This window comes from Ursus arctos, unplaced genomic scaffold (genome assembly GCF_023065955.2).
Source record: "Ursus arctos isolate Adak ecotype North America unplaced genomic scaffold, UrsArc2.0 scaffold_2, whole genome shotgun sequence".
Taxonomy (NCBI): domain Eukaryota; kingdom Metazoa; phylum Chordata; class Mammalia; order Carnivora; family Ursidae; genus Ursus; species Ursus arctos.
Genome location: NW_026622874.1, coordinates 95,125,829 through 95,142,737, shown reverse-complemented (window position 1 = coordinate 95,142,737; position 16,909 = coordinate 95,125,829). Strand labels below are relative to the sequence as shown.

The following is a 16,909-nucleotide window of genomic DNA, read 5'->3' as shown; positions in this document are numbered from 1 at the left end:
AACTGTTGGTAGAGAAATCAACAGGACTGAAAGTTTAAAAGGGAGCCTGGATCTCCTGGGGCTGCACAGGGGCGGGGCGGGCAGGTTGTGCTCTCTGAATAGGCAGGGTGATAAGGGGTTGCAGCTGTCCGTGACATAATTTGTCTTGTCCCTTCCTGACTACCAGGGATGCAGCCGATCTCGTGGTGCAAGGCAGAGGGAAGTTTGAGGAACTACTGGTGTGTTCGCATGAAATCGCGGCTAGCACAGCCCAGCTCGTGGCGGCCTCTAAGGTAGGGCCCACGCAGGACTCCCTAGGGCACTGTAAGGTCCGGCTAGGTTGGAGAATGCTTAGACCATGGAGCCTGCCCGAAGAACAGATGATTTATCCAGGGTCCGGGTCGATGAGGTCCCAACTTAAAATTCTGCCTCTCAAAGGTCCCATCCTACTCTCCTCTATTAGCCTTTCCTCTGTCAGCAAGGAGCCCCTCCGCCCAGCTCACCGCATGGGTTCTTCTTGGTTCCCATGGCTTTTGTGACAAGTGGTCTTTGAGGGTCCCAGCCATTCTGACCTCTGATTAGCAATCGGGGCATTCAAGGAGCACTCAAGGAGTAGGTTGGCGCCATGAGCTGGTTCCCTGGCTCGGCTCCAAGGTTCCACAGCCATTGTCTGCCTCTCCTGAAAAGTCTCCAGATTTGAACCATTGCCCCGACTAATCGTAATACAAAGCCTGTTACCAAAATCTGTCTGTGAGTTTTATAGTACCCTGGGGAGCATTCCTATCATCCTTGTGTATTGTTGTCCCAAATTAGCTTCTGCAACTGGAACAGTTTATCATAAGAACTGATAAAGCTAGAGTTGGAGGCTACCAAGCAAATAAGCCAGGAGTAATTTGTCATGTTAGAGATAGGCCAGGAGCTGACCCTATAGGAGCAATATTTTTTAAAAGATTTATTTATTTAGGGACGCCTGGGTGGCTCAGCCGGTTAAGCATCTGTCTTCGGCTCAGGTCATGATCCCACGGTCCTGGGATCGAGTTCCGCATAAGGCTCCTTGCTCAGCAGGGAGCCTGCTTCTCCCTTTGCCTGCCACTCTCCCTGCTTGTGCTTTCTCTCTCTCTGACAAATAAATAAAATCTTTTTTAAAAATTTTATGTATTAGATCGTGCATGCACATGCCCAAGTGGGAAACGGGCAGAGGGACAGGGAGAGAGAGAATCTCCAGCACACTCCCCACTGGGCACAGAGCCCGACGGAGGGCTCGATCTCACGATCCTGAGATCATGACTTGAGCCAAAAGCAAGAGTCGGACACTCAACTGACTGAGCCACAACAGGCGCCCCTGTGGGCAGCAACGTCTAAGAAGTCCGTTAGTGACCACAGCGGATCCCATATATTTGTCAAGGCCCATTGGACCAACTTATTTGACTCCGTCCTTGCCGCCGTATGCTGTGTGAACCTAACTCTGCTTGGTCCTGGCAGGTGAAAGCTGATAAGGACAGCCCAAACCTGGCCCAGCTGCAGCAGGCCTCCCGGGGGGTGAACCAGGCCACCGCCACCGTTGTGGCCTCCACCATTTCGGGCAAATCACAGATTGAGGAGACAGGTAACCTCCTGAGGCGGTGCTTTGCATATCCATCCTGTTCAGCTCTTCTTCACGGTCTTCTCCATGGTCCCAGTGTCCCACAGTTCCATTTCCACATTGTCTCTCGTTTATCTTTTCTACATGCGTACTTCCTTTCTCACAAGGTGGGACTCCACGTACGCTGCTATTCGTGTCACCATAGCAACAGGCCTTAAGCGTAGATTTTTCATTTAGCGATTGCTCTGGATTCAAAGACGTGACTCTCCAGGCCTGGTTGTCTCTGGGTGGGGGGCGGGATAGGGGAGTGGTGGTCCAATCCTCGTTGACCTTCACACGTGTTTTGGAAACTACCAAACCAAGCATTTCAGCAGAGCGTTGACATTGGCTGCCTCTCAGGCGAGAGAGTCGGCCAAGGATGTCACCTGACAAGACCTTCCCTCCTGCCCTTGCAGACAATATGGACTTCTCCAGCATGACACTGACTCAGATCAAACGCCAGGAGATGGATTCCCAGGTAGGATCCCCGATTCTGAGTCTGCTCCATCGATTGCCGGTGACATCAACCCCAAATATTATCCCCACGGAGAGAAGCCAGTAGGGGAGAGACTTGGGGAGGAAACACACACAGGAGAGACCCAGTAGCCCAGGGATGAATATAAATGACGCTTGGAAGGGACAGTGGAGGTGGAGACAGATGGTGGGTTAAGGCAGAATCTTAGCTCTTGCTCCCTGGTCTCGGACAGGTGTCTCCCTCACCGTCACCATCAGGTATCTCCTAGCAGACATCAACTAGCATTTAATGTATTACGATGGACGTTTTTTTTTTTTAAGTAGAGTTGACATACAATGTTACATTACTTTCAGGCGTATATGTAGTGATTTGACAATTCTGTATATTAACTCGGTGCTCGCCACGGTAAGTGTAGTCACCATCCGTCACCATGCAACGTCATGACAATATTGCTGACCGTATTCCCTGTGTTGTACTTTTCATCCCCGTGACTTATCTGGTAATGTACGTCTTCATCCCCTTCATCTGTTTCACCCATTCCTCCACCCTTCGCCTCTGGCCACCACCAAGTCTCTGTATTTATGAATCTGTTTCTGCTTTGGCTTTGGTTTTGGTTTTTGGCAATTTTTTAAAAATTCTGATATGAATTATTTGTGTATGACCTTGGTTTAAAAAAGAATCGATTCACTGAGAACCCATTGAAGGCAATGCCATTTCTCCCAGTCGTTCGTAGAGTCATAGCATGCAGAGAAATAGGAAAAAAAAAAATGACATCTTTGTTCTAGAATTACTGGTCCCAGTCTTGTGGTAAAGTCCAGATTGAGACTGTTAAAGTCTCTATATGGGTCACTTGGCATTTTTAGGAAAAGTCACATCAGGCACGCGTCCCCACCATCTGCACTGTCGTGCTTACTGGTCTTATCCAGTCCCTCTTGACTGAAGATTCCATCTCTCTGCTGATAAGTACCAGATTCTTCTCCCCGGCCTCAATCTTCTCCTTGAGCTCTGTGCTTGTCCAACTGCCCACTTGATCTCCCCACTTGATGCCAAATATGTCTCCAACTTAATGGGTCCAAACCAGGGCTCCTAGTTTCCCTCCCACCCCAATCTGCCCCTCTCCTTGTTTTCTCCGCCTCAGTAACTGGAACCCTCCACTCCTGGGTGCTAAGACCCAGAGTCATCCTTGGGTCCTCCCTCCCCCCTCTCCCTTCTACATCTAGTCCCCCAGTGGGTCCTGTCAACTCTGACTCGCCGAGCCTGCATCTTCCCCCTTTTTTCCATCTCCCTAACCCAGCCTAAGCCACCATCGTTTGTCCCCTGAACTACTACAAAAGCAGCTTAACTGCAGGTGCAAGGATTTGTTCCCAAGTAGTCCCGTGGCAGGGCCGGGTGGCAGGGCAGTTGGGGGCAGAGACTAGGAAAGGGCATTGCTGAGACAGGTCCAGCCTTGGGTTGACAGTTGGTGGAACTCGGTGTAAGGCACATGATGGGGTTCGCCAGATTGTCTCCATCTTTCCACATGCTTTACATTTTCCACGATAAAAAATTTGAAAAGAAAAAAAGGAACCGCCTAACTGGGTCTAGTTGCTTCCACTCTCGTCCCCCACCCCTACAGTTTGTTCAGGTTCTATGTATTTTTAAAAGCATAAATGACAGCACGTCTCCTCTCTGCTTTAAATCTTCCAGTGGCTTCCCTTTCACACTTAGAGTTAATATCCAAACTCCTGCCCCCAGCCCATGACCCTCTCCCTCTCTCATGCGTCCACCACACAGGGCTCCTTTCTGTTCTCCCGATACCTCAAGCTCCTGCCTGCCTGAGCAGCGTTTGCTGATCACCCTCGGCCTGTATCACATGACCCTATGTCATGTTCATTTCGGTCTGATCTGTTCTTGTTCATGAGTTTGTCTTCCCCCTGCAAGGTAAGCAGGGACCTTGTCTATCTGTGTACCACCATGTCTCCAGCAGAGCGCAGGGTACATGATGGGTGCTCAGCAAACATTTCTTGAATTAATAAATAAATTAATCAGTAAAATAACTAGAATTAATAAGGAGTAGGGGTAGCCAGGAGCCAGCCTCTTCCTTGGTAAGATTATGCTTTCTCCTGTATGATGATAACCCCAAGTTGTACCAGCCCCTCAGAGATACCAGAACCATCTGAACTGGCTCTTGCCTGGATTTCTAGGAGAGCAGGATTGAAGCAGAAGAGGAACTGGGTTGGAACACACCACACAGATAGGCTAGATGTCCGAGTTGATTTCAGGTAGAGATCTCAGAGGAGCATGAGATGAGCCCTACATCCCCTGGGGCTATAAAGCATCACCTCCAGGAGAGGGTCTCAGTGAGGAAACGCAAGAGCCACTGGGATAGGTGGGTGAACGGGAGAGGATAGAGGAAATGAGCGGAGGGGGGGAGGGATGAAGTCAAAGTGAGACCATTGTCAGATCGCCGCTCGAAAGAAAATTCCACTCTTCCCACAGGTCCGGGTGCTGGAGCTGGAGAATGACCTGCAGAAGGAGCGTCAAAAACTGGGAGAGCTTCGGAAGAAGCACTATGAGCTCGCTGGTGTTGCCGAGGGCTGGGAAGAAGGTGGGCCTGAGGGCCAGCGTGGGTGCCATGAGGGAGGGCTCTTATAGGAGGGCCTTCCCCTCAGACGTAACAGAATGAAGCGCCCTTTGGGTCACCGACATCCCCCTCTCGACTCACAGAGCATGTTTCCTTTTCAGTTGTAAACAAACTTCAAGCCCCCAAACTGGCATAATTTGGGGTGAATTGAAAGCTTTTATTGACCTTAATGTTGACCAGTGGGCTCGTCACTCACCGCCATTCCCTTCCAGGCCCAGTTAGCCTGGCGCGCGTAGAGTAGTGAATGAACGAATGGCGGTCAGTGAAGAGCCAGCAGATGGAGCAAAGGGATTACAAGCCTCTGACTGACTAGAGCCAGCAGTGGGCAGCAATGGCCGCATGAGAGAAAGGGTCAGGGGCTCAAAATGGGGTACGGTGGGGGGATGTTGGCAGGCCCACCAGCCCAGAGAGGCGTTATCACCCAGAGTCTGATGGTTTCCCGTGTGCCCAAAGCAGCCAGCTTGCTCACGACCAGGACTGCAAACTCTCGTTGTCTTGACTGACTCTGGGAACCAGCCACAGATGCAAACCGGTCGTTCCTGGATGTGTAACTCAGGGAGTAGATGGTTCTGAGCGTGAGGTATTGGAGAGCCCAACACGGTGGCCGTTTTGGTTGGTGAAAAGAACGCGTGCACATGTGTAGTGCTAGGAAACAAAAGTTATCGTTGTCTTTCAGGAACAGAAGCGTCTCCACCTGCACTGCATGGAGCGGTCACTGGAAAAGAATAGAGCCACGCCGACACCCCACACGTCCGAGTGTAAATCTCGTGGCCCGTCTGTGTGTGTCTGTGTGTGTGTGTGTGTGTGTGATTCCCCGGGGGGGAGGTTCCTGGTGGCAGCCATACCACTCCCGTTGTCCAGTGCCAGGGACCTAAGTGGCCTTCCACAGAGGAGGGGGGCAGCCAGGGCCACCCCTCGCGGAGAGGACCTCCCTCCCCATCCTGCCTGCCATTGGACCCCCAGATGCTCAGCGTCCTTGTCCGAGGGGCTCGCTGGTTCCGAGAGCCCTGGCGAGGGGCCGCCTCACGGCTTTTCTTCTCTGTTTTCTCCTCAGCCTTTTCTGTTTCACCATCTGCACCAACTCGTGAGCGTCCGAGGGCTGGCGGGGCTCCAAGCCAGGACGCCGCCCTGAATGTGTGCGGGGAGAAGAGCAGGGGCGTCCTGGCCGAGCGCGCCAGGGCACCTCCCCCGTCTCTTGGCAGCCCCATGGATTTCCCACTACTTCTTACGGTGGCTGGTTGGGTTTGTTGTCTTTTTTTTTTTTGGTTTTCTTCTTTCAGTGTTCCCTCCTAGAGCCAACCCTCCCAGAGGGAGCACCCCTGGAGCTCTAGCCATCGGGAGCCCCCTAACTACAGCAGTTAACAGCAATGGTGCTGCTCAGGCTTCACCTTGGTGCTCCACGCCAGCCTCCGTGCTGTGTCCCGCTGAGCGAGTCTGGGTCAGCCGAGGCCACTCCCCAGGGGCGGGCACCGCTGCTGGGCCACACGCTCCTCCAAAGGCAGAAGCAGAGCGAGTGCCTTTCCTTCCTAAAGCGAGAACCTGGCTGAAAGCCTCTGCCCACCTTCCTGGGTGACAGGGGTAAAGAAAGCGGGAAAGGAGGGGTGCACATGGCCCAGGTCTCAGGAGACCCCTTTCTTGGGAACTTCTGGTAACCAGGCTGAAAAACCTTATCACGTGCTTGAGTGTGCTGGTGAGAGTAGCCACACTTCTTCCCCCGGAATGAATTTTCCGTGCCACGTCCCTTCAGAGCCGGGGGGGACCCTGAGAGGGAGCACGTGAGGGCTTTTCCACTTCCTCTCCCCAGATGGCCTCCTGGGCATCCTCTTGAACCTGAAGAAGATAATTCCATGTTCTACCTAAGAGACAGACCCAGAAGATCAGGCAAACTTGCTCCCAGCAGGGAGGAACCCTGTGCTTGGTTTGGTACCTTTAATGTTTATTCCTAACCTCCGCTCGGCAGCGGTGGCAGCCTCCAGAAAGATGCTTTGAGCAATCAGGATTTGAGGTGTGGTGATGGCGGGGCTGCATGGCTGCCCCAGGTCATGAGTCTTCAAGAGTCAGGCACCAGGCCAACATGCTTCCTAATCTGTTACCGGCCTAGACCCCGAGGCGAGCAGGTTCCTTAGAGCAACTGGGTCAGGGAAACCAAGAAAGGGGGACCCCTGGCTCTGAGCCCTTCCAGCCACACATCCCGGGCCCTTGTTGCCCGGACAGGATGAGGACAGAGGGCGCATTAACAGCTTCCGAGAGGCGGGCAGCCTGACAGCACTTGTCCACCTCCCGAGGGACAGACCCCAGCATTTAAGTGACCTTCCGATCTTGGACAGTGTCTTTCTTCCTCATGTAGCAACGCCTAGGTAGAAGCCAACAAGCGCTTCCCAGGACCTGTCCCAAAGGAACACTGCGGAGCGTTGCTACGTGACAGGTGGCGAGGTTCCTGTTTGATCACTGTGAATCCATTCCCTCCTTCCCCACCACCCTCCCCCTCCCTCTCTGTGCATTTTCTAAGTAGGGCACTCAAAAAACGCGATCTCCACAGTGGGCTAAAGAGGGGTCCGCAGCAGCAGATGCGCGGTCTTACGCTGAACACTTCTGTGCTCAGAAGGAGTGGTGTGTGGCGCCCCTGGCCCAGTTATGCCAATTAAGCCATTCGGTGTGTTCTTAGAATTGGTCAGCGTTTCCACCGCGGACTAGTCCTCACTTCCAGAATCTCGGCCGAACTGTTGTGCTCCAAATTCCCAGTGGTGAAAAAAATCGAGATTATTGGACCACACTGGGATTCTCTGAGTAACATTCCCTCTAAAAAGAAGCCACAGTAATTTTTAAAACCTTTGTGGACTTAGCCTGAGTAATAAAACCGTGAAGAAAGCGATTGAACAGGAACACAGGCTAATCCCGTCTCGCGCGAGAAGTATCCGTCGGATGTAGCGTGATTCTGTCTGTCCTCGCTCGCCTTGGGAGCTGGCCCATCCTCTAGCCAAAATCAAATTGTCCTACCTTGGCTTTTCTAAAAATGAGGGTGTTTATACTTGGTGTGAAATACTCGACTCAAACAGGAAAGACATCCTCAGGCTAAAAATGAACCTCACAGCCTTTTAAAGTAGTCACTGAGCCTCACGAGTGACTGAAGTCCCATGGGTCAGTGTCACTGGGTCACAGCAAGGCAGAACAACAAAAGAATGGCTCAGGACTGAAATTATTTAATTTTTGTAATACAGTTGCTCTAATATCTCTAGAGTAAGGGTATGTGTGTACATAGTAAGGGAAAAAAATAGAAAAGACCTGCTTTATGTGGGGTTCTTTTATATCTGAGTCAGGAGTTTAAATTAGACTGGAATTTAGATTGCTGGCTGGTTCTGCCGCTGACAGCAGGATCCCTAGGGTCCCACCTGCATTAGAGTCCCTAATCCAGTGGCTGGAAGAGCCAAACATGTCCAGAACGTCCTTAACGTTGGAAGTGTTTGAGCTGCCAAGTCAACACCAGGGTTAACCAGGTACCACGGGGGTCACCGTACATGTCGTTCATCCTCAGACTGGTTTGCTTCGGCCTCTCACCGAGGAGGAGCTGGTCCGGAGCTTGCACACTCCTTGGCCAGCTCCTTCGTCTGGAGGGGTCTCCTGGCTCCACTTACCCTGGTCTTTAGCCACCGGTCAAGTTCTCGATACCTTCTACCACCTTTGCAAGTCTCTGAAAATCCTTCCTGCCAGTGAAAGCCTTCGATCCTGGCATTGGCCTTTCAACCAGACCGGCTCTACCCCGTCTCCGCGCCGTCCTCGGTCCCCCGGAGACCGTGCTGTCTGTAGCCTAGACCACCGCAGGCCTGCCAGCCTTCACCGCAGCAAACCGGGCCAGCTGTCTGCTGCTCACGTCCCCTTCGTCTCCCAGGGTCAGACCAAATGCAGGATCAGCACCCCACCGTGGTGGCACGGCCTCTCGCCCCCAGGAGCCAAAGCAACGGGAAATCATGGGTTAGATGCCGTTGGGTCCGATTCTGAGAGTAGCTCATTTCCAGACATGTCTTTCAGGTGACCCTCAACTACCTCAGTTTGAAGGCCCTAAATGAAGCTGATTACTACTCCTAGGGACAAACCAAGGGGGTTCCGATAAATCTTGCTGATAACTTATAACAAACTCTCACATTTAGGTTCGCAGGGATAGGTTGGGTTTGTTTTTCTTCTGTTTTTAACCTCTTCCCCCAATTTTCCATTAGAATAGTTTCTAGAAATGAATTTCATTTTTCACCGAGTGCCTACCTTCCCAGGACAGGTAGCTACTGGCTTATTGTTCCCTTCCAACAATACTTTTATTATGGTATTAAGACCTTTCTTTGTATAATACGTTGCATCTGTGTTTTCAATTTTTCAAATAAATATTTCAACCTGGCAATGGAGAGTGGCGGTGCTAACTGACCATCCAATGTGGTTTTGGGGTCAGGGTTCCAGTGAAAAGCCTACACTTCTGTCCCGGGGTTCACTGCATCCCATCTAACCTCTGTACCTCTGGGAGTAGGTCTTAAAGACAGGAATACTTATGAGGAATACAGTTGCTGCAGAGAACCTAGTTTGCACTCCTCAGTCACGTTTCGTCCCCTGTACACTCTCCTGTCCTTGGGAATGATCAAACAGAACATGCCAGAGTGGTCATTTATCTTGACGCCCAGGTCTGTGCATAAAATCTGGCCTCTCGGGCTACGGATACATCATCTTTCTCCACCCAGGAGACGCAAAAGTAACCTGTCACCTTAAAATTGGATGGGACGATTGCTGCTCAGGGACAGAAGCTGCCGGTCCTAAGGGAATTCAGGAGCAAGCCAGAGTCCCGCCACCAGAGGATCTACAGGGGGGAGCCGACGAATGGGTGGGGCTGGTTGCATAGAGACTTTTCACCAGCAGCATTATCTGCATTACAAACTCAGGACAACCACGGTGGGCAAGATGAACTCACTTCAGACAACATTTCAGCTGTGTGCCCTCAGCTTTGATTTCTGCTATGCCTCCACCCCCTGCCCATTCCAACCCTTAGTTCTTTTTTACTTTGGCAGGGCCACCCCTAAGTCCCAAGCAGATTTGGTCCATCTGTATAAACCCTAACTCCCGCCCCTCAATGCCCTTTGTATGGCATGTTGGTATCAGTCTAGTGGCCTAATCTTGCGATTCCTTCCAATGCTCTGCTGGCCAGAGTGACCAGCCAGCCAAGCTGCCTTTCTAGAACTGGGGCCTGGCCACAGGATGCTCGGAAGACCCTTCGGGCATGAGTGCCAGAGCCTCTGGGGAATCCGGTTGAGGCCATGTGCAGGTGGGGGAGTGTTGAGGGCTGGAGTACACCTGGAAAGGGAGAGACGCCCTGCCTGGGTGGCACAGCTGGCCCAGGCCAGACCTGGGCCCTGGAAGGCACTACAAAGTTCAAGGCAGCCCTCTGCCTGGTTTTCTGGACCCCTCCGCTCCACACTTGAGCCCTGGAGTGATCCGTAAGGGTGCCCAGTGGCTCAATCCATTAAGCACATTCCCTCATTTATTTACTTATTTTTAAGTCCTCTCTACACCCAATGGGGGCCCGAAACCCACAACCCCAAGATCAAGAGTCACATGCTTGTCTGACTGAGCCAGCCAGGCGCTCCCCCCCCCATGCACGCCCATAAGTCCCCTTTCTGCTCTGCCTTGCACCTCTCACAATTTTGTGAGCCTGCACCAGGCAATCACTTGGGCACACAGGCTCCGCATTCCGTGTGCACTGAGCTCCCTCTCTGAGCCAGAACTGAGCCTAGCTATGACTGCTAGCGCAGCAGCACTGTTCCTGGAGAATGTGTAAGTTTCTACGAAAGTTTCTAGTAAAGACCTTGGAAGCATCCGGACTGTCCTTCAGAATTTCTCCTGAAATCTCCACGTCTCCTCTAATTACACTTTTTCCCTACAAGACCAACATTTGAAATAAAATTTGAAAACTAAATTGTATTTAATTCCCATATGGTTGAAAATGATTGACTAATACTACAACAGGCGTGTCCTCTCGAATTCTGTCAACCCAGCGAGCATTGTGGAGTTCCTATCATACACAAGAGACTAGGAGGAAGAAAAATAAGCAAGAGCTGGTCACTTCTTGAAGGACCTTCCAAGCTTGGAAGGAAGATAGACACGTACATTAGAAACTGGAGTATACACGTGAAAGAGATGAAACGCTCAAAAAATCCAGCAGTATTCAAAGGAAGGGGAGGGGTGGGCTGATAACTTTAGGAGGTAATGGCATCAAGAGAAGAATTTTTAAGACGAAGGATGGAAGCATACTTCAAAGCTAAAACACAGAGGAGGTAGAGATTGAAGTATGGCAGAAAGAGGAGGAAGGCTGTAGCACATTGCTTGAGATGCAGATTCATTCATTCCTCCCACAAGTTCTTATTCAACTTCCACCACGTTGAAAGGCACGAGGGATACAGTGCCAGGGACATACATGCCCTCCGGGAGCTTGCAGTCCTGTGGGGCAGCTGGCACGGAACCAGTGTGATGCAGGACCCAAAAGGTGCTTGAAAAGGAGGACACAGCAAGGGAGCTATTATATTCAAGGTCAGGGGCAGCTCCCATGAGCAAATGACATTTAAGCTGAAACCTGAAGAATAAGTGAAAGTTGGCATTGGCCGGCGGGGGGCACCTGGGTGGCTCAGTCAGTTAAACACCTGACTTCAGCTCAGGTCCTGATCCCTGGGTCCTGAGATCGAGTCCCACGTCAGGCTCTGCACTCAGTGCAGAGTTTGCTTGTTCCTCTACCTCTGCTCCTCCCCCTGCTTGCTCTTAAAAAAAGAGAGAGAGAGAGAGAGTCTTAAAAATGTCAGTGGGAGAGGGAGAGGGGAAAAATAAATATTCCAGGCAAAGCTAACGACAGTGAGAGAGACTTTGGAACACTGATCATGACAGATGCCTGTGCTGACAGTGTGGCCAGAATGCCAAATCATAGAAGATCTTGAGTGCCATTGGAAGGATTGGAAGCTTTCTGGTGGGGATCGTAAGCAAGAGTGTGATGTGACACCAGCTATTCTAAATAGCCTTGATAGACTTCTCGATCTCCCACCTACCCAGCTCTGTCCCCGTCAAACCATTCTCATTCTGCAGTTAGAGTAACCATCATTCCTAAAGTTACATCTGCTCAGCACTCTCCCTTCCTAAAACCTTTCAACGGCTTCCTATTGCTTTTGCTAAATTGAGATGAAATTCACGTAAAATTAACCATTTAGTGCATTTTGGACATTCACACTGTCATGCAACCACCCCTTATGGTTCCCAAACATTTTCATCTCCCCAGAAGAAAACCTCTTATTAGCAGTCACTCCCTACTCACCCCTCTCCCCAGCCCCCGGATCTGTTTCTGTCTCTCTGCAACAGGGTATGACAGATGGCGTTATAAGCCAGTGACGAAATTATGGGATATCCAAACACTCAAAATGTTAAGTTTTATGGATACATATATATTTAGGTGTATACAGAAACAAAATTTATGGTAGTAGTTGCTTCTAGGGAAAGCGGGAGGGCATGCCACGGGGACGGGGAACAAAGGAAATTTCATTTTTATCTGGACTGTTTTCTTTTGACAGGGTTTGGGACATGCTGATATTCAATATGGCACTTTGGCATATTGAATATTTGAAGCTGAGGGAAACAGAAATGACATGTACAGGAAGGACTTCCTGACCATCCTCTGAAGCAGGTCATGTGAGAGGTACTCTCTTTATCCTGAAGGAAAGGAACAGCCTTATCTCCATGTGAGGGATGCCGAGAAAAATCTGAACAGGCCATCCCCACTGTTTCCCCAAGTTTACTGCACTCGGCTCACACTTTCCTTTATCTGATCACATTTTTCCATGACTCTCCACTTGTCATCAAACCTTGCATAAAAACATTCAGGTTTGGGGCACCTGGGTGGCTCAGTCAGTTAAGCATCTGACTCTTGGTTCCAGCTCAGGTCGTGATCTCAGGGTCATGGGATCCAGCCCTGAGTCAGGCTCTGTGTCAGGCTCTGTGCTCAGCAGAAAGTCTGCTTGTCTTTCTCCCTCTGCTCTGCCCCCCACTTGTGCTCTCCCTCTCTCAAATAAAAAATAATAAAACCATTCGGGTTCAACTGCTTCTTTAGATCTTCATTCACTAAGAACATAGAAGGGTAGAAGGAAAAAGACCTTTTCCTCCCCTGCAGTTTCTGGCAACCACAAAGGGACAGCTGGGATACCTCACTTGCTCCAGAGCAAGTAGATGTAGGTGAAATCATTTACTAAAAGTAGCATGGGATTGAGTGGCAAGTTTGTGGCAGACTTTAGAAAGTTTGGGGGGAAATGCTGTAGTTAATATGACAGCAAGGTCACAGAATGGATAAAAGAACTTCCAGTCTGCAGTAGGAGCATGCATTTGTGGAGGAGTGATGGCACAGTTCTTCGTTTTTCACCAGTGATATTTAGAATCTCTGCAGCCAGACTGGAGAAAAGACACAGCCTGGTTTCGCAAGGGATGGAGATTGGCCAAAAGGGCAAAGAGAAAACTCACTGAAGTGAGAACTGAAATGATGGGTTGTGATATCCAAGCTATTTGAGAAAGGAAGAGAAGCCAGAGAGTTGCTGGTTAGAGCCACAAAGACCTACACGCTGGAATGAGGATGAAAAGTGTATTTTTGGAAGAACTGGAGGAATGTGAACTATTTCCAGTAAAATGAAGGAGCAAGAGAGGTGACAAAATCAGCAAGAGAGAGGAATTTCAGTTTGACACCCCACGCCCCCGCAAAGGGCTTTTCTTTAATGCTGAGACTGGTAGAACAGCTGCTCAGTTTTAGCCAGACCTTGGGAGAGAATGATTGGGGGTGGGGGAGAACGCCCTTTAGGAAGTGTTTAAAAAAAAAAAAAAAAAAGTGCCCGTCGGGTCTGGCTTCGATCTAAATGTGCCATTTTCCAGGCAGTCTTTACAAACGTCTGGGGAACTTACAAGAGAACAAAACAAAAACCCAACGACTAACCATAAGAAAGCTCCAGCTACGGACAGGTGTTCAGTTTCTTGGGGGTCCCAGAAAAACCCTGCACCTAGAAAGGGCAGAGCCATAGGGGGATTTGGGCTCTCACAGAGCCACAGCCTTGGAGGCAACCACCGTCCTAGAGGACGTGGATTCCTGGAACTGTGTAGATTCCCCCGTCCTGTAGAAAAGAGTCCTCGAATTGGATTCCACAGGTCTGCAAGGCCAGAAGGACCAAGGGCGGGAACCTCATCACGCGCTCTCCCCGCCCAGACCCAACACCCCGAGACCCGCCGGAGGGAGGGAGGGGCCTAGCCCGGTTGCCTGGCAACCGGCTTCCTCGCCTGCTCTCGCGGGAGGCGTCCACAGTGACGCGAGCCGCGCGTGGTGCATGGCGGGACCACACGGCGTCCCCCTGTTAGGGGTCAGGCCAGACTGGGAGGCTGGGGACGAGCTCTCGCGGCCCAGGCTGGAGTACGACGGGGCCTCCTGGGCCAGAGCCGCCTGGGCTGGCCGCTTGCTGGGGCCACGGCCGGTCCACTGCCTGGAGGTGCGCCATCAGGTAAGCCCCTTCCACGAGCTCCGGCTGGCTGGGCCTCGCGCGGCCCCGAGGCTCGCTTCGCGGCCGGCCACCAGCGCTTCCCACCCCGTTGAAGTGGTGGACGCACAGCGCTGTGTGCCTGGGTCCGCCGGGCACGTCATAATGCAAAAGCAGTTCGGCGCATAGTAGGTCCGCAGCGTTTGCTGCTTAGCAATCACTCCAGCAGTTGATTCCTATGCCCCCCGTGGGTTCCACGAGACCACGCCTTCGTTGACACTGGGTCTTCTCTGCCTGCTGCTCCTTCCCCGGTTTCTGCTCAACTCAGCACTATGTCTCTCTTCGGGGCTCTGTTCTTGGTCCTCTTTTAACAGATGGTGGTCAGCTGGCCCATCTCCCCAGTTACCAAGATTGTTTACATGGCTCCTAAATGCTCTCGTCAAACAGGACTCCTCTTGGAAGCTCTGGGGCTGCATTTGATCCCTTTTAGGGCGGCTTTATGTGCCTTTATCTGTATCTCAGACTCTGCCTAAATCTGAACTCGCGATATTCGCCTCCTCTCCCAATCTCCCACTTCCTGTGTGTTCACCCACAAAATTCACAAGTCACGAAGGCAGGACATTGTCAGATTTGACTCTTCACCACCCCTTCAGCCCCATCGTCCTGTGAGGTGAAAGGCCCTCTACCGCTGTCCCCGTCATTCCCCTCTTTGCGTTCTTACTGCTCTCCCACGGGGCTTTCCGGCTTGTTCCGTGTCTTCATTTAGTTTTCTTCTCTTCAAACTAGATAATTTCAAAGGACCTATCTTCGAGTTTGCTGATCTTTTCTTTTGCTTCTCAAATCTGCTACTGAACCCCTCTAGTGAACTTTTCATTTAATGGACTTTTCAGTCCAGAATTTCTTTCTGGTTCCTTTTCAGAATTCTTTCTTTCCATAGATATTCTCATTTTCTTCATCCGTTGTTTTCCGGATTTCCTTTAGTTCTTTGTCCGTGGTTTCCTGAGCTCACTGAGCACATTTACGGTGGTTGGCTTCAAGTTTGCATTTAGTAAGTGCGATGTCTGGGCTTCCTTGGGGATGGTTTCTGTCGAATTCTTTTTTTGCTGGTCCATACTTTACTGTTTCTTTGTGTGTTTTAGAAATGTTTGTTGAGAATTGTACATTCCAAATGTCTCCAAATGTGATTTTCTTAGTCATCGGGAATTGCTAATTTTTTGCTTGTTGAGGGCTGGGATCGTGTGTTACCTTTCCAACCTATTTTTGCAAAATGTATATGCTTTGTTTTGTATAACCAGACGTTTCTGTTTCATTTTCTCTGCAGTCTATTAAGTAACCTGACAGATTTCCTTAAGTGCCTGACTCTGAGTCGGGAAGCAGGGGAAGAGGATTTTGTCTCTTCAAATCCAGTAGATGCCCCCAGGGGAAGCTGTTGCTGCTGAGGGGGTCAAATCCACCACGAGCGTCTGTGCGGGTCCTCAGGGGTCCATCAGACTGTCCTAAATGCATAACCGCAAATTTATGGAGGACGAGGTTTCCACTGCCTGCCCTGGCATCAGCCATCTTCTTCAGGAATGCAGGCTGCCGTCCATACAGCTGCAGCAGGTCTGTCTGAGGAATGGGGGATGTTGGCTGGTTTTCACATGCTGCTCACTTGTGAAAAACCAGCAGCCTCTCCCTTTATTTTATAAGGACTCCTCTGGTTGTTAAAAGTTTCTGGTCAGGTTCCAGAGTTCCGAAATAGTTGACTCTAATCACTTTTCCCAGCTCATTTGGTTGCTTTGGTGAAGAGCTTCCTACTCTGCCATTTTGTGTGACATCACTCTGGGGAGTGTTTTGTTTTGGTTTTTAATTTAACAATCTTTTTTTTTTTTAATTTTTTACTTACCTAGAGAAAGCATGAGCACATGGGGCGGGGAGGGGCAGAGGGAGAGGGAGAATCCCAAGCAGGCCTCATGCTCAGCACAGAGCCTGACACTGGGCTTGTGATCCCGCGACACTGAGATAATGACCTGAGCCAAAATCAAGAGTCGGACGAACGCCTAACTGACTGAACCACCCAGGCACCCTGACAATCTGTTTTTTCAAATGGGTCTGTTTAGACAATTTACATTTAATAGAAATTTTGATTGGTTAGGATTTAAGTCTGCAATTTTACTTGTTTCCTATTTGTTCCCTCTGTTTTTTTGTACCTCTCTTCCCCCTTTTCATGCCCTGTTATGGGGTACCTGAACGTTATTTAGTATGCCACGTTAATATTTCTAGACTTTTAATGTAGTTCTCATTTTAAAGATTTTTAGTGGTTGTGATAGAGGTTATATTATACATACGTGGGATAATTTACTAGTATCAACCTTTTAGCAGTTCATGTGAAATGTAGGAACTTTACCACCTTTATGTCCCTTTTCCTTTCTTTATGACATTGTAGTCTTAAATATTACCTCTTCATACCCTGAGAACCACATGAGATGATGTCATAATTTTGCTTTCATCAATCAAACGTAACTTTAAAAATTGAAGAGATTATGTTCAACTAGATATTTACATTAAAAAATGCTTTTTTTCTTCATTCCTGATGTTTCAAGTTGGTTATTTCCTTTTCACTTGAGGAACTTTTCTTTGATCACTTCTTTTTTTTTTTTGTTTTAAGATTTTATTTTTAAGTAATCTCTACACCCAGCCTGGGGCTCGAACTCACA

At 49.9% G+C, this 16,909-nt stretch overlaps 1 protein-coding gene across 2 annotated transcripts in view; it reads left to right on the top strand.

The window, feature by feature from the left end:
- HIP1 (huntingtin interacting protein 1) overlaps window positions 1-9,085 on the top strand; it is a 147,041-nt gene extending 137,956 nt beyond the window's left edge. For both annotated transcript variants that reach the window (XM_026516024.4, XM_026516025.4), the window contains exons 27-32: window positions 167-272; window positions 1,462-1,585; window positions 2,017-2,078; window positions 4,554-4,662; window positions 5,375-5,456; window positions 5,753-9,085. In XM_026516024.4, coding sequence (XP_026371809.2) covers window positions 167-272; window positions 1,462-1,585; window positions 2,017-2,078; window positions 4,554-4,662; window positions 5,375-5,427 — 454 coding nt within the window. In that variant the 3' untranslated portion in view covers window positions 5,428-5,456; window positions 5,753-9,085. The remainder of the gene's footprint in view (window positions 1-166; window positions 273-1,461; window positions 1,586-2,016; window positions 2,079-4,553; window positions 4,663-5,374; window positions 5,457-5,752) is intronic.
- Window positions 9,086-16,909: the final 7,824 nt, after the last annotated feature.